Source organism: Schistocerca nitens, chromosome 1, assembly GCF_023898315.1.
Source record: "Schistocerca nitens isolate TAMUIC-IGC-003100 chromosome 1, iqSchNite1.1, whole genome shotgun sequence".
NCBI classification, from domain to species: domain Eukaryota; kingdom Metazoa; phylum Arthropoda; class Insecta; order Orthoptera; family Acrididae; genus Schistocerca; species Schistocerca nitens.
The window spans coordinates 811,710,736-811,738,275 of NC_064614.1; the positions used below are offsets into that span (position 1 = coordinate 811,710,736).

The window sequence follows — 27,540 nt, forward strand, 5'->3', positions numbered from 1 at the left end:
AAGTGGTACACAGCGACAAAGTCTAGTAACCCGTTGTATAGTGTGACTATTTGAAGCTAATTCATTCACCAAGAGAATTCTCGCAGCGTCGAACGCGGTTTACTTGCCACACGATTCATTTTGATGGTTTCCCGTACAATACGGAGAAATTTGCTAACACGTATAGCCTCGCTTTTCAATGGGATTCCAGCGTTGTTTAAAGTGTTTAGGTGAGCAGTCAAAATGCGCAAAGCGCATGCGAAGACAACTGTGCTATGCCCTGTTGGTTTCCACGAATACGTACCTGATTCTTTCCTTTGAGGACAAGCACATTGGTGACTCGACCGAATGGTATCCCCAAGTGGATGATTTCGGCCTCTGTCACGTCGTTAGGGATGTTGCGGATGTGTATCACCTTGGACGGTTTGCCATTGTTTTTGTCCAGTTTCACCTGCAAAGTAAGTAACATCTTTGTTAATTGTACGTAACAACGATAGTATATACAAGAGCAAAAATGTTTAGGCAGTTGGAAAGACGACAGCGACATAACAGTGAACAAAATATTTGAAGTGTTCATTACTCTAAAACATATTTCCTGCGGTTGAATCACTGACGGAGGGAAATCAACTACTCACTTCTAAATCACTCCCATCTCAATAGTAGATAGCAAATATTATGAAACCGTTTAAATCCCATAGCACCACTAATTACATTATTTTGACACGTGATTAACGCGTTTTGCGGCCGTCAGTTCTTTTTCATTTTAATGAATAATCAATGCTGCATCTTAATCGAAAGGGATAAACTATCTCGGATCAAATTTGCTCGAAGACGATACGGTGCGCGTGCAGGTTAGTGGTGTTCCAATTAGCAACGGTGGTCTTTGTGGCACTATTATTAAATGGACATTAAAGCAACAGATGATTTCAATAGACGAATGAAGCAGTAAATTTTAGAGAGATATTCAAAGCAAGCGATTCGTTTTAACATAATGGAATACTGGCTTTTACAAACACAAGCAACCACGCATCACGAACAGTCATACACAACCAGTCTTCGATCACGCTAATATTCCCTTTTAGTCCAATATAATTATTCGCTGGTGTGTGATGGTTTTACGAAGAACGCTACCTGGATCTCCTGTCATTAATGCCAACGTACTTTATTTCACATGTTGCTCTGTTCCTGTGGTGCGCACGAAAAATTTATGGATGCGTCCGGTTCGTTCCGTGAGGAGTGGAAGAGGGGGAACTGCAAGCCCCTAGTAAGTTCTCCCGACAAACTTCAGTGTGTTTAGAGGGGATATGATGCTTGGACGAGAGGAGCCAGAAATTCCCGCACGCTCAACTACGACCATGTAAAGCATGAGGCACTTGGGACGGTTGGTCCTTTAATGGCTGTTTTGTGTCGGACAGCACATCCAACTCTGGCCAACCAGAAGAAACGTTACCGTATATTCGCGAACCGTCAGCCGTGCGGCAAATGTGGAGAATCTGTAGGATACGAGCTCATAAAAGAGTACCCAGCGACGTTAATTTCGGGTATCCAGCGAGATATGCGCTTGAAACACGAGCTGTTGTAGCTGAGTGGGAAATTTATTCCAGCCAAAGCGGAACGTAACTAGTCTTAAAAGAGTTAATATGATAACGGAAGTGTTTTAACCCGTAACTCACGAGGTGTGGTCTCTCAGACTGCGTGAGAATTTTCGAACTCACTCCCCACGGCCAGTTGTGGTGGAATGCTTCTATACTCCCTGTACCCTCCTTAAATTGCCAAGCCTACGATGTTTTGTTGTCAGTTGCGTTTTCACCTTCTGTGTTTATTGTTGACACGTGTTATTGATATGATTTGGATTAGATCGCGCCTCGTGAACTACGTACCTGATTTCTTCTGTTCGGTACCCTATAGCTCAAAATGTGTTCGCACGAATGTGTCGTCATTAACTTTCCCGAGTTTGATGAAATTGTTAGTCGGTAGATGGAGGAACGTGTCAGTGATATGGATGAAGAAATAAACAACGAAGTCGACGATTTTGCATTAACCAGTGATCATAGTTCTGCTACCGGACAAGATCATCATTCGGAGGAAGAACTTCAGAAAAGTTGTGAGAGGGGTTTCTTCAATAAAATACTTAACGTGTCTGTTAAAATAGAATGTGTTCTGAGTGGTGATAAGAAAAATGTTTCCAGCAATGAATGTCAATTTGACATACTTTCTTTTTGTACCTATCGGGTGGAATTTTTATGCGCAAATTTAAGTTAGAATTTAAATTTATTTGGAAATTTACTTGCCAAAAAGATTATATAATTTCTCAGATTGCAAAATTCAGTACTCTAACAGTCCGTTTATGTGCACTATTTAAAAAACCACACAAAATTATGTGCTTTTGTGTGATAAATAGTTAACTGCTGCAGGCTTTGTTTATTGCAATAGAATAATATAGGAGCATTTAAACAACATTTAAATAACTGTCAAAATGTTATATAGCATAAATTAAAAGTTTCATGTGATTTTTGCCTTAAATCTTTGTTTAAATATAAGGGTCCTGGAGACCCCGTCTCGTGGTATGCCGTTACAGGGAAGTCACCTCGCGAGTTACGGGTTAAAATAAAAACTGCACTTAGAAGGAAAATAGCAAGTGGCATCCCCCTCAGATCTACCGGTTACATTGCCCAGTAGACAGTCCAAAACTGAAGCCAGTCAGGCATGAAAACAAAGATGTACCGAACTGTGAAAAAAGAAGCAAAATGGTAAACGGTCCACGCCAAAGACGTGCAACATAGCGCGTATTCGAGCACACAGCATCGTGGTTATGTTGTCATGGTGTTTAACTGCGAAGGGGGAGATTCGTGATTTGACTCTTAACCCCCCACAGACACAAATTATCAACTGTCCGCCCGTCACTGTCGTGTCTGTGCACTGTATTCATCCATGTCGTCGTGCAACGTCTGTTTGCAACAGCGAGGTGTAAGAAAGGCGCCTCCAGACTACATATATACCTATTACTTGGTTTACACAAGTATCACACCTTTTGACTCTTTCGTTCCGTTTTGGAAGTTGACACTTTTTAGTTCCTTTACATGAACCCAGTTCACATCTGTTTATTTTCTCTTCTCTGAGAAGTTTGAGCGGCATCTCGCCTGCTCTCACTATTTCCCACATTTACTTGCGACGGTTGTATGTTCTTACCACATTACTCGTATTTTGTAACCAATGTATAGCGGGACAACTGCAAAGACTACAGAAGGAGGGCAGACACGTTAATGGCTGGACGGAAATTTCAGAATTTTGTGAAGACATGGAGATTTGAGGACTGATCTCCCGCTTTGCAATATAACACCGTGCCCACACTACCACTAAACGGTGAGGTTCCACATATTGAACGTAGAAAGTTTACTAATTTTTTCATAGTGAAGTAAACTTCCTTCCAGTTTTCATGCTTTATCTGTGTTCCGTTTTTGACGGGATAGTTACTGAACCATTTTACCACTACATCTGAGGGGGGTGCGGTGCAGGCTTCCGTTGTTGGTACACTGAATAGTTTAATGTATCTTTTACTCGACTCGGATGTACAATAGCTTTAGTGGTATGCAAACTGGCGTCCTGCATGACTAAACCGATCAACAACCGGGCACATTTTCTTAGATTTCATTCGTGGAATCCCTATCCAAAATCTTTGAAGACACCGGAATCCCTACCCAAAATCTTTGAAGAAACCTGGAAAGAGAAATAACATGGCGCTCAAATGAGAATATGACTACCTGCCCATAACGTGCACTTACTAAGGGGCGAAGTAACTCCAATTAGTTTCCTTGTAGTTGCTACTCCTCAAATTTCAAGTGGCTGTATTGGAAGTAAAAGTGATTTGTACGGAGATACTTGGTCCCCAGAATGAAATTTTTACTCTGCAATGGAGAGTGCGCTGATATGAAACTTCCTGGCAGATTAAAACTGTGTGCCGGACCGAGACTCGAACGCGGGACCTTTGCCTTTCGCGGCAAGTGCTCTACCATCTGAGCTACCGAAGCACTGGTCAGGACCCTACCTCACAGCTTCAATTCCTCCAGTACCTCGTTTCCTACCTTCAAAACTTCACAGAAGCTCTCCAGCGAACTTTGCAGGACTAGAACTTCTGGAAGAAAGTAAGTTTGGCACGTAGGAGACGAGATACTGGCGGAACTGAAGCTGTGAGGACGGATCCTGACTAATGCTTGGGTAACTCAGATGGTGGAGCACTTGCCCGCAAAAGGCAAAGGTCCCGTGTTCGAGTCTCGGCCCGGCACACAGTTTTAATCTGCCAGCAAGTTTAAGATATATGGTTTATTATTTCTACGGGTATGACCGTAGATCATTCCTTCATGAAATGTTTTTTGCACAAATTCACGTATTTTAGGCTTCCTGCTCAGGTTGACTCACTTAAGACAATATATGTGCAGCACAAGTCTCGCAGGGACGGGAAGTGTCAACCAACCGGACAGACCAATCCTGCAATTCAAGGAGCAGCGGCTTTCTTTTTCTTGGAGGAAAAGCTACAGTGTCTCGTGATGCAAGAGATTCTGTAAATGGCTCGCCTGGTTACATGAATAACTTTTTAGAGATGCTTATGCCTAACTTTGAACACAAAAAGCAAAACACAAGTTGCAAAACAGGAAGTAGGGGAGAGATTGGTTATTTTCTTTAAGGCAAGGGAAGTGTTGTAACGGTTACTAACACACATACGGAGGTTTATAAGAAATCCCAGAGAAATCGGATGAAATTTTTTTTCTTCATTCAGTAGCTACCCAAAGCTAGGGTTGGCGTTTCTACCCATGTTTATGAAAACGTTCGAAAGAGGTACTATTTTTATTTCTGAGGTATCAAGGTGAAAGTCCTCAAGCGCCTAGACATACCAAATGGTTCAAATGGCTCTGAGCACTATGGGACTTAACATCTATGGTCATCAGTCCCCTAGACCTTAGAACTACTTAAACCTAACTAACCTAAGGACAGCACACAACACCCAGCCATCACGAGGCAGAGTAAATCCCTGACCCCGCCGGGAATCGAACCCGGGAACCCGGGCGTGGGAAGCGAGAACGCTACCGCACGACCACGAGATGCGGGCTGACATACCATTGATCTTGCTCTACGACACCGATTTCTATCCAGGTCGTGACTCGGCACGAAGTAGTGTTATTTCGTACGCGTTAATTAGTGCGCCCAGATTTTATAACACATTTAGAACTAAAGATTTGATAGATTGTAAATAAGATACAGTGACTGTACCAGTACTGAAAATTATTTTCAGGAGTAAAACAAAAGTGAACGATACCGCAACTATTTCCCAGTAGCCTTTGCATTTTTGAAACTGCACACTGACCAATGAGTAAGACTGTTGCTGAGTTTTATGCATTTCGGCAGTATCTAAACAGCAGAAGATCCGTGTGTATCCTGAGTTACTGACTCAAATCAATTTAACTCGCCATGTATTTCAGTAATACAAAGAATAAACGTCACTTCCCGTAAATCGTAGTTATAATATTACAACTGTATTTTTGAGTGAATATAAAACTGTATTTTTGAGGGAATATAAAACTGTATTTTTGAGGGAATATAAAACTGTATTTTTGAGGGAATATAAAACTGTATTTTTGAGGGCTTGTACTAATTTTCGTGTGGACACACGAGGATTCAGGTGTGTACAAGCGTTTATATCTGCACGCACACAGTTGTCTGCTACTGATGTTATTCTGATACAAAAAGTCAGAACGATTCTTAACGAACAGCAGACGACATGTTTGTTGCACAGTAAATAAATGTATTAGAATCGTTAAATATTGCAACCGAGAAAAACGAATTTCAAGCGAATCTCAAAGAGCACAGGGGAGCTCTTTAAACGTGATCATTGATTGAATACACAATGGCAAGAAATCTCCGGTACTTTTATACAAAATTTTCGAATATATCTGAACATTCATGTTTACTATCTACAAATAGGGTGATGGGTAATTTCGAAACACCTTTCAGATTACCGCCACGATACATCACTTAGCAACTCGGTCTGGCACTTGCCATTCATAGGCTACGCAGCAACGGGAATTGTAGAGCCTGCACGTCGATTGTTGACGGCACATTGCTACAACAATACGCTACGAGTGCGTAGGTGGTGTAGGTGGAGGTTGAAGGCGGCCGGTTGCGCGGGTCAATAGCAGACAACCTGTTGCGGCACTCGGCTCTGAGGGCCGGCCGGCGCGCTGTTGCCACGTCCAAGGCCAGGCGCGGGCTTTGTCCTGATGGCCAACATTCCCTCACGACGAGCTGTGCCGCTGGCTCCGGCACCGATGGCTTGACGCTCAGCTCCACCACACTGCTTACCACTAAGTCCACTACTGCTCTCCGCTCGCATACCATCAGTAGATAGAAATCGGTCGCGTGTGCTCATTATTAGGTAAGTGCCTTCTACCGCGCAGGAGAAGTGAAAGTTACGACGATGAGTGTGTTCAGCAGTATTAGAACTGTTCATTACGGATCAAGACTATGGATTTCTTTATCGTATGCGAGTCTCATTATTTCTTAAGGAGTGTCATTCAAGTCTAAAATTTTGAAGTTCTTTGACTATCAACAAACAGGTAAAGTTTTTTGCTATGTTATCCTTCCTTTACATATTGTACGCAGTGTTTCCTTCCCTTCATTTAATTTGATTTAGGCGTTACCAAGTACGGCAAAAAAGTAAAGCTGACCTCAACGAAAGATCGGTTTAAAAATCGCAGTATTTTGGGATATGGTATGTTCTTGTCTTCCTCTAATCTTCTGACTTACCCCGCTAGTTACGAGGAGGAGGAGGGGGGGGGGGGGCTAGCTATACAGAATCACAGAGGTGTTCCGCCCCTGCCGTTATTCGGTGCTCTATGTACTTTTAACACAGTAACACTGAAGTTGTTAAATATGTGAAAAATGATGTTCACAGGAGATGTGTCAAGTTAACCGCGAAGAATATGGTAATTAAATCTATTCGTCCGGTGTGTCAGACCCACCATACTTGCTCCGGACACTGCGAGAGGGCTGTACAAGCAATGATCACACGCACGGCACAGCGGACACACCAGGAACCGCGGTGTTGGCCGTCGAATGGCGCTAGCTGCGCAGCATTTGTGCACCGCCGCCGTCAGTGTCAACCAGTTTGCCGTGGCATACGGAGCTCCATCGCAGTCTTTAACACTGGTAGCATGCCGCGACAGCGTGGACGTGAACCGTATGTGCAGTTGACGGACTTTGAGCGAGGGCGTATAGTGGGCATGCGGGAGGCCGGGTGGACGTACCGCCGAATTGCTCAACACGTGGGGCGTGAGGTCTCCACAGTACATCGATGTTGTCGCCAGTGGTCGGCGGAAGGTGCACGTGCCCGTCGACCTGGGACCGGACCGCAGCGACGCACGGATGCACGCCAAGACCGTAGGATCCTACGCAGTGCCGTAGGGGACCGCACCGCCACTTCCCAGCAAATTAGGGACACTGTTGCTCCTGGGGTATCGGCGAGGACCATTCGCAACCGTCTCCATGAAGCTGGGCTACGGTCCCGCACACCGTTAGGCCGTCTTCCGCTCACGCCCCAACATCGTGCAGCCCGCCTCCAGTGGTGTCGCGACAGGCTTGAATGGAGGGACGAATGGAGACGTGTCGTCTTCAGCGATGAGAGTCGCTTCTGCCTTGGTGCCAATTATGGTCGTAATCGTGTTTGGCGCCGTGCAGGTGAGCGCCACAATCAGGACTGCATACGACCGAGGCACACAGGGCCAACACCCGGCATCATGGTGTGGGGAGCGATCTCCTACACTGGCCATACACCACTGGTGATCGTCGAGGGGACACTGAATAGTGCACGGTACATCCAAACCGTCATCGAACCCATCGTTCTACCATTCCTAGACCGGCAAGGGAACTTGCTGTTCCAACAGGACAATGCACGTCCGCATGTATCCCGTGCCACCCAACGTGCTCTAGAAGGTGTAAGTCAACTACCCTGGCCAGCAAGATCTCCGGATCTGTCCCCCATTGAGCATGTTTGGGACTGGATGAAGCGTCGTCTCACGCGGTCTGCACGTCCAGCACGAACGCTGGTCCAACTGAGGCGCTAGGTGGAAATGGCATGGCAAGCCGTTCCACAGGACTACATCCAGCATCTCTACGATCGTCTCCATGGGAGAATAGCAGCCTGCATTGCTGCGAAAGGTGGATATACACTGTACTAGTGCCGACATTGTGCATGCTCTGTTGCCTGTGTCTATGTGCCTGTGGTTCTGTCAGTGTGATCATGTGATGTATCTGACCCCAGGAATGTGTCAATAAAGTTTCCCCTTCCTGGGACAATGAATTCACGGTGTTCTTATTTCAATTTCCAGGAGTGTATAACAGTTTCAATATTCATCAGTATGGTTATGCTAATGAATAACTGCAATCCTGAATAATTATTTTTACAAGTGATCGTTGCATTAATAAATTTTGTTTTGGTTAATAATTTAATAAACAAAGAATTTAAAATAAACTTTTACTATAACCTATTTAACGCCTATTAATGTACACAGTATCATTACCATCAGTTTCTTGAGTTACTCATCCTGCCACAGTTTTACTTTGTAAAAATGAATTTCGAGCTCTATACGTCCTGCAAACGTTAATTAATCCGCAGGTATGTTATATTCGACTTTGCCACTTACCAAGAGCATGGTCCCATCGTAGTGGTATTCCTTTATACACATCGAAAATACGGCCCACCTCAGTCAGCCGATTAAGAACAGTGTTTCAAGAGCATTTCTAAATCACAAGAGCCTCTGAGGCTAGTCGTATGTATAAAAGCTTCTACGTTCGAGATTTAACTCCAGAAGTTAGATAATTAACGCGGAACGCGACGATATGAAGCACCATCAGCACATCTATGACACGAGAAACGTTCACTGAAACCTGAATGAAAACTACGAAAACAAAATAAAAAAATACTGTTGCTGAAACGTTGATTTCGCCAGTAGTAGGTTCTTATATCATCACGCGATACCACGCAAACAGAATTTTAATATCAACTGACTGACCGCCGAAGCCTACGCAATTAAACTCAATCAGAAGTTAAGCAGTTTGTTGAAAATTTCTGCAATCCTGTAAATGTCTAGATTGTACTTTCGGTTTATGGTAAGTGTGAATTATTCAGGCCCGAAGTGTAGCTTCAGTTTGTATAACAGTTTTATGCGATTAAAGCGCTGTTTTTAAGACTCAAGACGTCAGTATTAACACGAACATTTTCCCCGTAAGGAATTGCCTTGAGAGAGCTGCACTGACTGGTATCACAACCGTTGTACGTGTCGCATTAGTCAATTTTAATAACGAGTTTCAGTGATAGTGATCTACATTCCACATGCAAAACACCACAACCCACCTGATCAAGATACGGTTTACTGAAACTATTTTACGTAATAAAATGGTGCAAAGAGACATTGACTGTGGAGTCCAACAAGACAGACTTTCTTATGAAAACAACTGTGAAACTGTTTGATTCTCGCTGTTCCATATGCTGAAGAGCCATAATTATTTTTTTGTTTAACCACTGCAACAATTGGGGGTCGACAGGTAATGAAATTATTGCAGTACCAAAGAGGAAACGATCAAGAGAGGACGATGGATCACAAACACTGCGGGGCAGCGGAAAAAATTAAACACGGCCAACGGCAGAATATGCCGTATTTGTTGCCAATGTCTCATAACGAACATGAACAGCCGACCTAAACACGGGACCGTACTCTTCACATGAACACAAATTCATATATAGTGTTGGAACGACTGCAAACTACACTGGCCAATAAGACTGAACGAACTAAGTTCCATTGACCTTGTGATGTGACCTAACACCATCCTGTTAACATACTCTCCACGAACCAACACATTATTTAAGTAGGTAAAAACCAAGCCATTAAAATGTTGCATTTTGCATGCGGACAGATCATTACGAAAAACCAAACAAATGTTAAGCAAGGCAAGTATGGGTAAAACTAAAGACACTATGACTAATCTTTGGTCGAATATCGAACTTTATGATTGCAATATGACAGTTACTCGCTGAACTATACAACAGCAAAAATTTGTGACCGCTCTACTGATAATCCATCGTTCGTGATCCAGGGTAGGTGGTGTACAGTTCGGCTGCAGTAGCTATGGAGTACATGGAGTGGTAGCTTCCTTTATTTCACTTGTCAAAATTCTCTTCCATTAAAAAATCGGTCCAAAATCGGTTGTTTGTTTGGGTAGAGGGTATAGAACTGTGACTGCGCGAATCCTGTGATGTACGAAAAGGTGTAGTCGTTGACTGAACAAGGATACAAAACAACGCAGACAAAATTTCTAGTTGGTCTGAGGAATGACAGCTTGCTGTAAGTGTAGTAAAATGTAAGTTGACGGAGATGAATAGGAAAAACAAAACGGTAATGTTCGAATACAGCATTTTTTAATGTGCTGCTTGACAGTCACAGCGATTAAATATCTAGAAGTAACGTCGCAAAATGACATGAAATTGAACGAATACGTAAGGATGGTAGTAGAAAAGGCGAATGGGAAACGTCGATTTACTAGAAGAATTTTTAGTGAAGTGTGGTTAATTTGTAAAAGCGACAGCTTATGGAACACTTTGAGACTACTACTTCAGTACTGCCACCGTGTTTGAGATACCAATCAGGTTGGATTAAAGGAAGACATCGAAGCAATTCAGAGACGGGATGCTGGATTTGATACCGGTAGGTTCTATTAACACGTTAGGGAAGTTTCGCTTAAGGATCACGAAGATGAGAAACTAGGGCTCTTACGGAAACATCTAGACAGTTTTTCCCTCACTACTGGTCAATGAAACAGGAAATCAAATGACTAGACGGTGTACAAGGTCCACCATGCACGTACCCTATGCCATGCATCACAAAGTGGCTTACGATATAGCAAATCATATTAACCCAAACAGAACACTGCCAATTTTCCTACTCATAACGAGGCTAAAACAATTCCAATACATGAACCAGTTACATTCTGTTTAATCTTGACGCCAAACTTAACTCGACGCTTGTTATTACTACTAGTGATGTGCTTCCTTCTCAAGTCATCACTATCTGAAGTCTGTTTCTGTTGTCATTCGGTAAATAAGTTAGTATTCTTTCATTTCGAAGCGTCCTTAGTGCACTGTAGCAGATGATTAAAGTTGGTTGATTTATTTTTTTGGGAGGGGGGTAGAGGAGGTGGTAAGAGACTAAACAACAAGGTCATCAGTCCCTCGATCCGCGAGTGGTGCAACCAGTAGTAGAGACGTCAACCGAGAACTTTTTTTTCATTTATTCGAGAGATTCGTAACAGTACAAGCGAGAATGCTAAAAACGTAACAGACATCTTTTGGACTCTCGATAAAACAGCAGGTAATAGGGAAGTCAGCAGGTGGGCATTTCTGGGCTCTGCATTCGACAAGAGACGACCCAACCAAATCTGCCCCATCCCTTATCCATTTGAGTCAAGAGCGCACACTATTCAACCCGAGTGCGGCAGTAGAACAGAAAACAGGGTACAACAAAGGCGGCAAACTAAATACAAAATCTTGTAGAACACAGTAAAAGCAAAATGACAGTAGCCTGGTCAAGGGGACAGAGTCAGGGAACTCAGACCTAGCATACAGAGCAAAACGCATCCCGAAATATCCTGTTCGTGCTTCGAAGATACGATTAAAATCTTATAAATGAGAATAGAAACCGCTATGAAGGAGAGAAGAGGACCAAGACATCCATCCGTGAATCGTCCGCCAATATTAGAGGCACAGAGACCGAAATCCATACTTAGAATGGAGGGCCTAAACGACGGGGCATTCCACAAGGTATGAGCTACAGACTGTAAGACTTCGTGTCCACAATGCGCGGATCGCTAGTTACAAGTAAACTGGGTTAACCTGTTATGATCGATGCCAAAGCGGCATAGGTTTATAGATTCCTTCTGGGAAACGCCGAGGCGGCATAGGTTTATGGAATCCTTCTGGGAAAAGCAGGACAGGTGTCAGGTTGCTGTAGTCTCCTTGATTTTGCATTTTATTAGTGGGGCGGTAACCGACCACATGTCGTCCTATTGCAGAGCGAGCAAGGATCTTGTGCACCCGCACCTGGGAACGCGAAGCAAAGAGAAAGCGAGTAAATCTTACTCTAGCCAAACAGTTGGCCAGTGCATGCCTCACAACGAAGGTCAGCAACACGATCATAAACAGCGGAGACCAAAGGGTGGCAAGAATAGCCTCGGCCAACAGCCTCGAGGCTACTCACTGAATCAGTACATATTAAAGCACAGTCAGGGGACACCAGTTTAATAAAATGGAAAGTTCGGCCAACGGCTGTCAGCTCTGCCATAAACACACTCACTACCTTCCCAGCAGCGAATGGCGCTCCACAACAGTGGAGATGTGGAAGCATATACCGCCTGATCCACGATTTTGGAGCTGTCTGTATAAAAGAGGCATGCTGGAACTCTTGAACTGGACATAACAGATGCCAAAAGGTCACGCGGACGGACGGGAGATTGGAATAGAGGCCAGGTGCATTACAACTTTTAGTCCCAGCTGAGAACAGATATCAAGAGAACCAACAGCTTGTACGCAAAGAGAATGGGATACGTGGGATGATGAGGGAATTATCGAATGGCACAAGAGACAAAGATGATACCTTCAAATGTGAAGAGATAAGATCCAAGCTTCTCCAACATGACTGTCTACGAGCGTAGTCTGAAAGGCACCAGTGACCAGAAGAACGCCGCTATGGTACACTGTGTCTAACAGTTTCTAAGCTGAAGGAGCCATCGAGCCGTAAACCTGGCGAGCACAATCCAGTCACGACAATACCACGATAGGAGTCGCAGGATCGACACCCCAACATGGGTCGACAAGGAAGCAGAGATAGATAAGCTTTCGCATGCAGCTAGTCTTCAGATGACAAGTCTGTAATAAGATGGTCAATTAGGAGACCACCCCTACCCATCCCCAAAGAGGAGAAACGGGAGCGGGAGTTGCTGTATTAAGGCAGACAACTCAGTATAAGGAAGTGGCCTAACTGGGAGAAAGGGAGTTGACATTGCAAACGGTGATTGCCGGAGTCGTTTGCACTCAAACCACTATTGCCTCCAGGTTGGTACGAAGGGGGGTCCAATCACTAATGACGTCGGCGCGAACCAAAGTGCAGACACCGCCAGATGCTACCCCAGGGTACGGCACGGTTCCGACAGAACGCCTGATAACCACGAAATGTTGGAGAAGGTTAATCACGAAAGTGTGTTCCTTGAAGAGCAAGACAGAACGCAGAATAGGAGGTGACGATAGTATCCGTTACAATTTCACTGGACGATCGTGTGGCGAGAGTCCAGGTTAGACATAAAGAAGCCAAGAGGAGGTCATGTCACTCTGTCAGTGGTCGTCACCGACTAGGATGGGGTGAGAGCCATAAAAAGGATGTCAGGCTCGGGTTGCGGGGGGTGACATGGCTCCTCCGGGGATTTGAGTTGTTTCGTCTCTTTCGGTGGTGGAGGAGAGCAGGACATAGATCGGGAACCGGATAGGAGCGGGCGACCTTGGGAGCGAGTTCTGGTATGAGGCTTCCGGCCTGAGAGATGCGGGTAGAGAGAGTGGTCCCAGGACGGGTAAGGGGGAAAAGGAGCCCAATCACCGGCAGGTGCCGAAGAAGAGAAACACTTCTTCGGCCAGAGGGGGAGTTGCTTCCGGACGGAAGGTCTTGGGAACTGTAGAGGAGGGGAAGGGGGCGAGGCCGGGATAAGGAACAGTTAGGAGAGAGAAAACGATGTAACAGAGGCAAACGTTGAAGAAAGTGACACTGGATGGTGTGTCATTTTTGGCGAGCGTCAGCATAAGACAGGCGATCCAGGGACTTGTACTCTTGGATCTGCTTTCCTCTCGTGTAAGCTGGGTAATTCGGCGCACGAGGGGCGTTGCGGTTGTGACAAGACACACACACGGGTGTCGGATACACAGGAGCTTCCCTCATGCAATGGGTGTCCACAGTTACCAAACAAGGGGTTCGCCTTTCAGCAGGAAGACATATGCCCAAAAAGCAACCACCGAAAGCACCTTCTGGGTGGTGGGATGCAAGGCTTCCAAGTCACATCTGTAGCGCGTAACCTTGGACTTCTTTGGGAGGGTATCCCTTCAAAAGCCAGAACGAAGGCGCCAGTATCGGTGCGGTTGTCTCTTCGATCCTTCTGCACACGTCTAACACAACGAACGCACTGTCACTCCAGATTAGCCCAGAGTTCATCACTTTGCAGGATGAGGTCCCTATGAAAAATCATTCCCTTGTCGATATTCAGATATTGACGAGGGGTAATAGACACTGGAACTTGCCAAGACAATCACAAGCACGGGGACATTGCCAAGACCATCCTAAGCATGAAGAGCTGCAGACTGCGCAGCAGAAGAAGCTTTGAACAGGTAGCCTGACCGCATCTTACTGAGAGGCTCTACTCCACCGAACTTGTTCTCGATATTCTCCACAAAAAACAATGGCTTTGTAGCAGAGAATGTGTCCCCATGCGTCCTAGTACAAATGAGGTAGCTGAGAAAGTGATTCATCCCAAGACAGCGAGGCTGGCGCACCTCCCATGGTGAAGGCAGGGAAGGGAAGACTGCCGGGTCATACGAAGCAGTATTCAATGATCCTTCACCGTTCGACGAGACGGCCGTTTGAGAACGGTCAGATTTTTGCAGCTTGATACGCTTCACGCGCCAAGCATCTGCCCCGACACCACCCACTCCAACCAGAGCTCTCCCCATAGGCGCCACAGGAAGGGCCGCCTGGCGCAGCGGCTGTTGGCGGAAGTTCCGGTGCTCCAGGAAGACAAGCAACCGCTCCTTGCCACACATGGGGAGGGAACAGCTTAGTATCAGTAGTGTGATCCCTGTGTTGTCAGGGGTCTCAGCCAAATGGGTACATAACAGCCCTGCCACACGGGCTGGCGACACGTGATGATGACCTAGCATGGTGGGGTGGGGGGCTACGGCAGGATAGGAAGAAGGGAAAGAAGGTGGCCGATGAATCGACGCCGTAGACGCTAGGGAGGGAGTTGTTCCACAAATGGTTCACACTAAAAACAGAAAATTTGGAAGTGAAAGTCCTACCTGAAGTTGGTACCTAAATGTCAAAGGATGAAAGGACAAAAGGAACAAAATTGCAAGCAATACAGGAAACAAGGTGGGCAGCCAGGTCGATGTAAATCAAAACACCAAGAACGGGGAAGGAGAGGGCAACACGGAAGGTGCGAGGAAAGGGAGGGAGGGGCAGGATGAAGGAAATGCAGCCAGGGAAGGACGAATGGGCTGCAATAGCTTGGGGCCCCGTGCGCACCACACAAGAACTCACGAAAGAACCGTGAGCCCCCTACGGGGACCTCGGAAGAAACGAAATAAGGTTGACGACCCTGATGAGATGTTGACTTTGGTGAACATTCAAGTGTTGGATCATGATTGTGAATTGAATCAGGGCTCATGGCTGTGTCATGGGACGAGGAAAGAGCCGGATATAATTTCCAGTGAGTGAAGGGTTCATTATATGATTCAACTACGTGGGAAGTTGAACGTAAGGAGATGCCTTCAGATTATTGTTCCTGCAGTAGAAATATAGCTCGATAGGAAGAGGAAGTCGATGCTGTCGTAAAGCAGGTCTCGAGGTGCTTTGCAGGAACCGATAAATCGGCACGAAAGCCATCCTGCATGACAAGACCTGGAACCGCTGTGCATCGCTGGAGGCCAGTAAGACCACGGAGTTTGGCCATCAGAAGAAATGAGGAGTATGCATCATTAAGGACGAGACATTGCGCTCCCAGCATTCCTTCTTACTGCCTTCGATAAGATAGAAGGCCTTAGCACAAAGTCGCTTAAAAGTGATAAGCTGGCCTGCGATGGATGTGGTTTGAATCTTCGCAGGGCTTGTCGGCGATCTTCGATGGTTATTGCATTATCTTTGGTCTACCACGGCACCTGTCGACGGTTAGTACGGGGAGGAATTGTGGACACACAGATCATGGTCAGGGAGGAGCGAGTCAATTTGGAGGCCCCTACCAGATGAAGTGGTACTCTCCCTCAAAGGGGATGGTGTGCGTTGGAAGTCTCCAAGCAATAGAAAGAGGGGGAGGGGGGTGCAACCAGACAAAGTAGGTAAATGAGGCAAACGGTAATAACCCAAATCGTTTGCACTTGCACTGCTATTGCCTCTATAGAGTTACGAAGGAGAATCTATTCACTGGCGACATCTGTACAACCCAAGAACAGTCACCACAGACTGTTGGAGAATGGTTATCAGCGAAGTGAGTTTCTTCGAGAGCAATGCAAACTGCACAAGTAGAGGAGGGGGAGGAGATTAGTGTTTAACGTCCCGTCGACAACGAGGTCATTAGAGACGGAGCGCAAGCTCGGGTGAGGGAAGGATGGGGAATGAAATCGGCCGTGCCCTTTCAAAGGAACCATCCCGGCATTTGCCTGAAGCGATTTAGGGAGATCACGGAAAACCAAAATCAGTATGGCCGGAGACGGGATTGAACCGTCGTCCTCCCGAATGCGAGTCCAGTTGCACAAGTAGAGGAAAAAAGGTGGTGTATTTGCTACAAGTGACAGTAGTACCCGTTAGAGTACCACTGAATGATGACGTGACAGGTGGCCAGGTAGATGTGAAAGGGTCAGGAGGGCCCGAGATGCCGCAGGATCACTACTTGTCACAAGTGGGGGTGGAACGATATCCACAAAATTCGGCTCAAAATCCAACTCTGTGGAAGGATCTGGTTCATCTGGGTGCACCAGAGGAGCCTTGTTCCGCTTCTTCTTGTTCTTAACTTTTGGTTTGTTCAAGGAGCTATCTATAGTGAGCGTGGGACAAATTAAGAGCGAACAACCTTGAGACACTGAGCTTGTTTGGCATCAGACCTCTGGTCCAGAGGTTGCTGGAAACAGATGGAGTCTTGTCATTGCTTGACGCCGACGACAGACATCGCTCCAGCCGGATGTGGGAAGTGGTTCCTGAGAAGGTATTGTGGGGACCACGCGATAGGAGCTTGGTGGTAGATCTGGTTTGGGGATGTCACAGGTAGAGCGTGGTGGACGATAGTCGTGATGATTGCGTAATTGTCATATCCACAGGATATAGGCGTTCTCCTTTCTTCAGTGTTTAAGTATACAACAGGCGGTCAATAATTTGTATTCGTGGATCTTTTGTTCTTTCTTGAAAACTAGGTACCTTTGGACTGTTGTCCTGCAGTTGGCACATCTTGGGTCCGCCATGCAGTGGGATGACATATGCCCGAAGCGTAAACACCTAACGCATCTCACAGGCGCTTGCATCCATACAATTATCCTTGGCCCATTTTTGTACATTTCTGATAAAAAGTACACCTTGCCAGTGGGGATTAGTCCGAAGATCCTCATCTGGAGTGTAAGATCTCTATGGAAGATGACTCCCTGGACTTCAAAGTTGCTTGTGGCGCAATGATGATGATGATTGTTGGTTTGTGGGGGGCTGAACATCGAGGTTATCAGGCCCGTAAAAGTTTCCGATCTTTCCAATTCCAAATGCCCGAACCGCCCTAGAATCGAACCCGGGACCCCGTGTCCAGAGGTAGCAATGCCACCCACTAGACCTCGAGCTGCGGACCTGGTGGGGCAATGGTGATAAGTATATTACCTAGACGATCACATGCCTATGCCTGAAGAGTTGCAGCTTGGGCAGGAAATGGAAAGGAAAAGAAATTTTAATAAATACCAAACGATTTCCGTTTTCCAAGAGACTTCAAAGTTTTCAGCAAAAAATTTTGCTTTCGTTGTAGGAAGACTATCACCCCAAGTACATACCACGTATTTGGTGAAACGTTTCGCACGCAGATTTTTGGTTTCTCCATCTTTCCATGGTGTACCCAGGGAAGGAAACGTGTGCCGATAGCGGCACCAATAAGACTCTCCAATGGAAAGGCGGAAAGAAAAAAAACAACAGCATGGAAATGGGAATAGCATCGCAAGGCTCGGGCCCCGTGGTGGCCAAGCACGTGCTAGCAAGAGAGACGTGAGCCCTCGGGGGGGGGGGGGGGGGATGACTAAAATTAACAAAGGCACTAGAGATAGAGATACAAAGTATTTCCGAGTTGATTATGCTGCTGACTTTTACGTGAGAATAATTTCAATGTATTATATTTAATGAACACTGGAACACTGATTCGACATTCAATATAAAAAGTCGGAATTTATGTAGTACATAAATCAAGTCCAGTACCTGGCTGAGGGTCCTACGGTAAAAGAACAGATATTTTCTCACGTATTCTCAACCATTTGAGCCGAAGTAGTCTGTCATTCATGGAACAGGTCATTATACATGGAATCAACACTGTCTAGAACACGGAAATGAGAACATGTGCCCCAGGTACATAACCAACGTAATACGGCAAAAGGCTCTAAGCTACAGCGAACAATTCTTACGTAGAATAAAAGGAGTGAGAGAGAACGAAGGCTTTGAAAATTGTATCTCTTTGAGCATCTATTTTTCAGTTTTGCTGTAAATACACTGAAAATGGGAGCACAGTGTAGCACATACAAAAACCTATCCAAGTGTCACCAGTTCCTCTGTCGAGACCATCAAATAAATACCGCAGTTCTATTATTCAGTTGAAGTTACAGATCTAGCATAAAGGAAAACGACTATTGACACGACGCACATTATTGAAGCAGAAGGCTTCCAAATCCAGACCTCGCGGCTCCCATAGTGCTGGAATGGCGCTGCTAATTAACTTATTACGGGAAATAAAGATTGCGTATTCTCTTTTATTAGTTTCATTGTATATTACACTGATCTGTACTTCACATCCTAACAACTATTTTTACGAATGACATTTTGTATTGACTCCAGAAGATTTAGAACAAGGGTTTTTTGCTTTGAAATTATTGCAGTGAACTGTCAAAAATAGAAGATACAGCTGACTAGAGATGATGACAAAAATAGTAATCTTTGAAGCATTTTTACCGAGAATAAAACAATGATCTTAATGTAATATTTTAAATTATAACGGTGAATATTTTTACTAAAAAATGTCTGACAGAAACGTATCCACAATTGTGAACAATATGAATTGTCACTCGAATAAATTAAACAGAAAACTCTGACATTTTAAAAGCTTTCTAAATTTTTGAAGAGAATATTTATCATCATAAGAACAGTTATGAATAGGATTTCCAACATAGAATTCCTGATAACGCGAGATTTGCTTCATTAGATATTTCAAATCCATACACAAATCTAACGATTACTTAAAGGACTGCTATTGTTAAAAATAACTACAGGGGAAGTGATAAGAGTTTGATTTACTTGAAAGTAGTTTCACCTTCAATTGCTTTTCATGCAATGACAAAATTTTTCAAACAGGTGGCCTGACAATGAGCTACTCGCTAGCCGGCACCTTAGCTGACATTCTATTATCATGTCGAACTACAGTCTTTCAAAAATAATCCTCAAATCACGAGTAAATGCCTATTATAAAACACATGTGGACGATACTTTATTGCTGTTCAATAGCTGCAAAGATTAATTGGATTCACTTCGTAATATTTTAAATAATATTCATCCTAAAGCTCTTTTACCATCTGTAGTCTACCAACTGCGACCAATATAAACATTAATGCCGCTTCCTTCCATCCATAAAAAAGCTTATCCGATCAATGATCCACAGAGTACTAAAATTGCTACTCAAATCTAATGAAATCCAAAAAGAAATAGATATTTTAAAACAAACTGATAGACCCAATTACTTTAATAACCACGAAGTTGACCTCTGTTTCTGAAGTTGCAACCGTCAGACGATATTTAATTCCTAATCGTACGTTTACCATAATGAGCTGCGTACGCATAGTATCTAAAGAAATAAACTCTTCAAAAACATCTAATTGAGCAATAATATTTTACAGAATATGCTGTAATACATACCTTGTTAAATGCAGTAGTAGTTATTCAAGTTCCAGTGTTTACCAAATATCATGTGACGACTAATTAACAATATATTGAACAAATAGGCCGAAACCACAACATTCGTTTCTAAGAACAAACATCAGGCACTCCTCGTAGTAAATATGTATTTGGACAGCATATAATACATCACAACCATCCTGTAGGATCCACAACGTACCAAAAGAACTTTTACTGAATAGCTTGAAAGGGAGAGAAAATTCGTGTTCATTATAAAATAAACTGAACGAGCAATTACACTACAGGGAAAGGTTTTTCCCGACCTCTTCGCTGAGTTACAAGGGAATGCTATTGCTCTTGCTTTTATGTCTCGAAACAACCAATTATAGGTCCTGGCCGAAACGAGGCGATGCAGCCGGGTCGTGAGTCGTGCTTGGGTAGATCGGTTGGTAGAGCACTTTCCACGAAGAAAGGCAATGGACCTGGGGTCTAGTCTCGGGCCGCTGCATAATTTTAATCTGCGGAAGAGTTCGTATAAGCGCGCACTCCGTTGCAGACTGACGTTTGAGTATGGAAATAATTTGCTTTATATTTCTGCTATTTAATATTTTATATTTTTATTCTGCTTCTGATATGCTTTTCAACTAGTTTCTATGTAATTTTAGTTTCCTGGCTGAAAATGACACTGGTCGTATAACTTTAATAGTTCGACCTGTTATTTTATTCATTTCGTTTATTTTACGTCCCTCTGGTGCTTTTGTGCCAGTCTATCGTTCGATTTCTCCGTAACACACACAGCTTACACCCAATATTACCTACGGTTCTACTGTCATTCGTCACGGCACGATTAATTTCTACGTAAAATACTGCTTTATAACTTCGATTATAGAAGACGTCTGTCGCCAGTCATCATGATGATTACTTCGCAACATTTTTCAGCGGTTTTTATGCACATCAGCTGCTTCTCTTGCCTGCATGCTGGCCATACTGTGGCGGCCAGTTGCTGTTGCATCTCTGACATCTTCCGCCAGCCCTGGATGGTGCATATCGATATCTGGATGCCATCTCCATGGAACCCCAAGACAGTACATTGCTGTACCTTTGCTATGGTTACACTCTACGAGTTTTCTTCAAATGCCGTTTAAAGGAATTTGAGGCTGTTTATCCTCCTGTATTTGTTTAAATGTATTCCGGCAGCAACTAGCTTAGCATCTCGCCGCTTCGCTCGAGCAGACCGTATGGCCTACGCAGTTTTTTTTCTTTTTCTTTAATGGAATATTTATGTTGTTCACAAACTGCAACAACTTCTCACGCTAATTAAGAGCTAGTAGTATGGTCTTTTCTGAATGTACATTTGACCAAAAGCGACTGGAGTAGGCTGGAGTCCAAAGTCATGCCTTCTGTTATCGCCGACGTATTTGGTTCAAATGGCTCTGAGCACTATGGGACTTAACATCTATGGTCATCAGTCCCCTAGAACTTAGGACTACTTAAACGTAACTAACCTAAGAACATCACACAACACCCAGTCATCAGTCGACGTATTTCTATAGAAACTTCCATCCACTATTTCACCCTCTCATGGGATGACGTTCCGAAAACAGTAAAATGCTTCTTTATTTCTAGCTGAGAAACCGAATTCAAATTTTTATTGATTTTGCTATAAAAATGATTTCATAATGAAATTTTTAGTAAAACATTTCGGCCCCTCTTTCGCCCCCCTTAAGGATCGAATTTCCAAAAATGCTGAAACACACATTCATTTCTGGCCGAGAAACCAAACACCACTTTTCGTAGGTCTTGACGTCTGCAGTCACTCATGGTTCGCATATCAAATGTTTGTAAAAAAACTTTCAGAGTTTCCCTTCAAAATGCAATATGTATGACATCTATACAATGCTGAGTTCTTACGCAATAAATAATTGAAAGTGTTGCCAGACTTAATATACACCCTGTATTTTCATAAAAACCTTTGATCCCTATTTCATCGCCTTAGGTGTGGAATTTCGAAAAATCCCTACAATCGCCGGCAGTACAAAACCAGTAACCTCCCCAGTCACTGAGTCAGTCGCCGGGACATTGCCTTTTATATCTAGATATGATTTAACTGAACAGGATTTTAATAAGCCTTTTACGTACCGTACGCCTGATTGGCTATTGCTGAGGTAATGTGATAAACGGTGGGCGGAGCATCCAGTACTTAACCCAAAGCCCCTCTACCCTAGTCAGTAGCTGACGCTCGTTTATCCACGATTACCTGCTCCGTTCACAGCCACCGCCTGCCATCATATGTTTATTTTAATTTTCGTCATTTTTTTTCTCTCTCACATTAACTGCTGTTATTAGATTTATATATATTTACATTTCAGTTTCATATCGCGTGAAGTTGATCGCCGTTTGACCGAAAGCAGTTTCCATTTTTAATAATTGTATCGCTATGAAGATTGCTTAAATTTATTATAATCATCTTTATTCTCCTAAAAAGGTCACATAGCAACTATCTAGAGTCAAACGAATTGGGTGATCCGTCGACTATATAGCGTGAGTTTCTTAGTCCAACAAAGTTTCAAGTTGCAGTACTACTTCAAATTCACGTAATCCCGTCTCTCCCTTACGACACCAGAGCACAAAACTGTCGGGTGCAGTCGATGAAGGGGGCCTGGAAGTAATATTTAAGGATTTGCTACGTTAATCATGAAATCCTCTTCTCGAGGTCTGGATGTGGGGGCTAGGGGGGGTTAGAGTGGGGAGCATGCTAGTGGTGGAGTGAGAAGCTGTCACCAAAAATACGCCTCCCCTGAGGGCACTGAATCAAGCCACTTCCCCGGGTAATCCCATTCCTTTTTCACAAATTCGAGCCGTGTAAATTACAGGTGCCCCGAGCCCAGAAATGAATTTCGCAGCCCTCGCAGAGCGTCTGAAGACGGAGGTAGGGGAAGCGAGCCATCTGACCCACCAGCCACCTGATAACCTTCTCTACGGTTCTCGTTACGATCATACGACCAGAACCAATGATTGGCGCTCGGTTGCGGTTAGCTGCTGCAGCCACGACTTGAAATAGACCCTAATTGGCAGTCACTAGTGATATAAGGTCATCGTTACGTACCATAGCATTGAGGTTGTTAACGTTCAAGGTCAACAGATTTCTTGACTAACCGTGTCTATACTACAGTATAATTTTCGCCGAAATACATGCTTACATATGGTTAAGGGGGCAAAACTGAACCACAGAGGTGTCTGAAGGATGCATTATTAGTTCACCATGCCTAAATGTAGTAAACATCCAGCAATAAATGTTTTGTACAGTTCGCTAAGCTGAAGGCTTACTTTTGGACAGTTATAGAGTGACGTCACATGCTTCTAGACGTTTGTTCGTCATACATATTGATAACACAGTTATGATTACCAGGGATTTTGGACACGTTTATGAATGAAAGTGTCCTCAACCGCGCTGACTTGCCGACTTTACTACGAATGTTATGAAATGGAACAATGAATAAAACAACTGTGTTTAAACAGTGCTGCTCTTGTTTTAACATCTGGCAGTGTTGGAGTCGTCTCTTGGAAAGACTGAGAGATGTGTTTGCATACAGAAAATATTTACTCACGTTCCCATTGCCGAGAAATACTATCATTCAGCTTTTCGCAAGGAAATGTTGACAGTGTGCGTCCAACGATGGTGGTTATGCATACCTAACCTGTACATATATGGAAGACAGGGCACTGCTTGGAAACTTCCAATTGACCGTGGTTGCAGTTAACAAATGTACATGTCAATTGAAGAACTTATGTTCTTGCCATGGAGTTTAGGAAACTATGACGGAAACCAAATACCTCTATTTTACTTTGCTTTCAAAAAGGAAAGAATATTAGTAGCGAGAAATCACTAATTTTTTCATCTGTTGACCAATCATATCACACTGATGAAATGAAACAACTGAAAGATACGTGATGGATAACGCATTAGTTATCTCCTAAACTGCAGGAGAAGGCAGTTGAGAGTAAGTTTTATTTTTGCCAATCCTAATTTTTGTGCGTAGGTAATCTTTAAACGTAGTTATAATACCTAGGCTGTCGCTAACGCGCATTGACCAGTGTAAGCAACAATGGACGAATTTCACGACTGCGTTATAAACGCAAATTTATTAACATCGTTGCCAGCGCGGCGGATCAACTGGTTTCCGCGGCATGAAGAATGAATCAACATTTAGTATGATGCAATATATCGGGTCAGTCACGACTAGCTGAAGAACTACCATCAATTTGCCGAGTAATTTACACATTCTCACTTTCCCCAAACACTTTTAAAAACAAATAGCTCATGAAAACTTTAGTGCGGCAATAATCCTCGTGACTCTACCCCATCAACATATTACTGACTACGGCTACAAAATATCCATTCACTAGATATTAAAACATAGGTGCCGGATGGGCAGGTTAGTCCATACTAAAGGCTGGTATTTTAGTATCATTATAATGAAGCACTTTTTTGTAATTACACAATTATGAGGCAATTTTATTCCGATAAATATTATTTTATGGCTGTTGGACTTTATTCATTACCAAAAGTGGATGAAAATGGACCTTACAAGTTGTTTGCAGAGACTGACTTTCGTTTCCTTCCTCATGCCAGTCTTGTAAAAATCATGTGAATACGTGCTTGAGCTATTTAGTCTATGTACCGAGCCGAAATGGCAAAGGATGATATACATAAACTGACAAATACAATTTTTTTAACTACGAAACTAAAATACGGAACTGCAAAAATGACAAACGCAAAGAAATCACACTTCGAACTGAAGCTGTTGTGGAGTCTTGACGTTACTAGCTATGAATGATGGCAGCGGTCTTCTGTTAAGCGACGGCAAATGAGGAGAAAGGGTTATTGACGGTACGTTCAAGTGCTATAGCAAATATACACAGACTTTGGGAGTACAAATAATGATAATTATCTATTCAGTTGCCTTTGCATTGCTGCCGAACAAAAGCAGACACATCCGTCTTTTCCTAAAATTGGTGGAAAATATTCCAGGATAGGAAAGTGCAAATGTGACCTTTGATTTCAAATCAGCAGTGATCTCTGCGATTGATTATGTACTATCTATAGCCGAAGTATATAGATGTTATTTCCACATGAAAAAGTGTCTCTGGAGAAAAGTGCAAGATCTAGGGCATACTCATGAATACAATGAAAATGAAGCGGAGACAAATTCGCATGTGTGTTGCGCTGGCGTTTCTACAGCCTCAAGACGTAATGGCTGGCTCGAGATACATTCACAAGTACGGGATATCCCCAGGCTTTCTGAGGTTTTTGGCTTCTTTGTAGATAGGTGGTTGGAAAATGGAGTTGCTACAAATGGCGCCATTGAACGGCCAACCACAAAGTTAGTAACCTGTTTGCTACTCCAAATCCTAAAATCAATGACATAGTTAGGTGTATGAAGAGAGAAACAGAAAATTCAGCGTGCCTGCTAATGATGACAGACCTGGACGTCTACCATGAAACGGGATGAACGGTTGGAAAAAATAGTAAAGAAGCACGAAGGGGATGGTGATAACATGACTTGCTTGAAAGTTATCTCCCACCTACAAAAAATTGACTCAATTTATCAGAAAATGTACATAGACAGAAAAATCTACAAAATGTAAATGGCAAATTAAAAGCAAAAGGATTAAAAAGATATACTGATGATGCTTACAAGCTGATTTTAACCAGCCTAAGTCTGGACAAAGTGTGACGGAAATTTATTATTTTTATAAATTTGCGGTCAATTCTATGGCCAGCCATACCGGATTTGGTTTTCGGTAGTTTCTCAAATCATTCCAGGAAAATGCTGGGATGGTTGCTTCCTCCCCCTCGTTTATGACCACAAATCCGAGCCAAAGCTACACCGATCAGCCAGAACATTAACATCATCCACCTGCTATCGACATAAAACCGTGAAGGCCATAGGAGCGCCACCATGCAAAGAATCAGACACTCAACACACACACACACACACACACACACACACACACACACACACACAAGCATGTATAATCAGTTCAAAAAATGGTTCAAATGGCTCTGAGCACTATGGGACTTAACATCTATGATCATCAGTCCCCTAGAACTTAGAACTACTTAAACCTAACTAACCTAAGGACAGCACACAACACCCAGTCATCACGAGGCAGGGAGTATAATCAGTGAACGTGCTGTCCGTGTGTAGAATGGGCAGGAGCATACTGGAAATTGCGCGACTTATCTGTGCTAGAGGAGTGCTGCCGTGATTGTCTTTAACACGTGGCGAAACCTATGTGAAACCACGTCTCATTACAGATGTCGGACGTCACACTGTGCAGATAGGTAAAACAGGGCATGTGGTCACCTGTGGCGGAACTAACATCATACTATAATGCTGGGCAGAGTACAAGTGTGTGTGAACACAAAGAGCACCGAACACTTAACGATGGAACTCCGCAGCTGACTACCCATGCATGTGCCAATGTTAACACCACAACATCGGTGACGACTGAAATGGGTACATGATCATAAGCATTGGACGTTAACGAAGTGACGGAGCGTTGCATGAACTAATGTATCCCAACACCTCCATCACGCCGATGGATCAGTGTCCGGCATATTGTTTCAAACTGACTAAGTTTAACGTATGAAATGTTTAAGAATAGTGATAAATAATTTCACACGGTCGTACAGGCCGAAAGTCAAACCACTTTGAGCTAGGAACTAGCAAACTATCCAAAATATTGAACGGCGAAGGAAATCAAAACTGTGTTGGTAATATCGAACACCGTAAAACTCAAACGTGAAATGAAATGTACTAAATTACGTAGTTAGAGCTTCCTTAAGGGGGCATACACAAACACGAGTCAAAAATTCTTTATCATAGTTTATGCTGAATAACTTAAAATAGAACTCTTCAACTACTGGTGGCCTTCACTGCATATTCACAGAAATGTAATATCGTTACCAGCTTTATACGTTTGTCCCCTTCTTGTTACCTGTGGATAATTTAATATAGAAATTATGTAGATGGTTAAAACAACCCATGTACATGGAGCAACTGACATGTAACTGTGTTCACCGGTACTTTTCGGCCCCTTTCCCCTCGTTCCAATGCGTATGGGAGGGATTAAAAGAGAAAAACCAGTTTGCTGTCACTGAGTCAGTGTAATCCGAACATCTCTTTGCTGACGCTACTGTGGCGGTTAGCAACCTTCACTTTTCTGTGGTCTCCCGCCCTCTCCTCCGACATCTTGTAAACCAGAATCTCCCCCCCCCCCCCACACACACACACACACAAAAACACACACACGACTTTGGAAAACGACAAATGGTCACTACAGTGGACATCTGACTTACCTGATAGTTTGATAGTTGCGGAAGGTTATTGGGCAGCAGCATTTGTTAATAGAATTTTCGCTCCGGTGGGAAGTGTAAACTGACCGGCAAACTGAATCAGTTGATGGAAAAGTTACACCGAAATTTGCATTACGTTACAACTTTGATCAGTTTTAACTGTACGGCCTGCAGACCGTTTCCTTTGTTTCTGCATTTAACATATGTAGTAATGTTGTGAAGTCAACGTTG

At 43.7% G+C, this 27,540-nt stretch overlaps 1 protein-coding gene across 5 annotated transcripts in view; it reads right to left on the reverse strand.

Annotated features, from left to right (window-relative positions):
- The window catches only part of LOC126262599 (polypyrimidine tract-binding protein 1), a 267,901-nt gene that overhangs the window by 166,002 nt on the left and 74,359 nt on the right, over nt 1-27,540 (reverse strand). For all 5 annotated transcript variants that reach the window (XM_049959377.1, XM_049959370.1, XM_049959355.1 and 2 more), the window contains exon 3: nt 284-430. In XM_049959377.1, the coding sequence (XP_049815334.1) occupies nt 284-430 (147 nt within the window). The remainder of the gene's footprint in view (nt 1-283; nt 431-27,540) is intronic.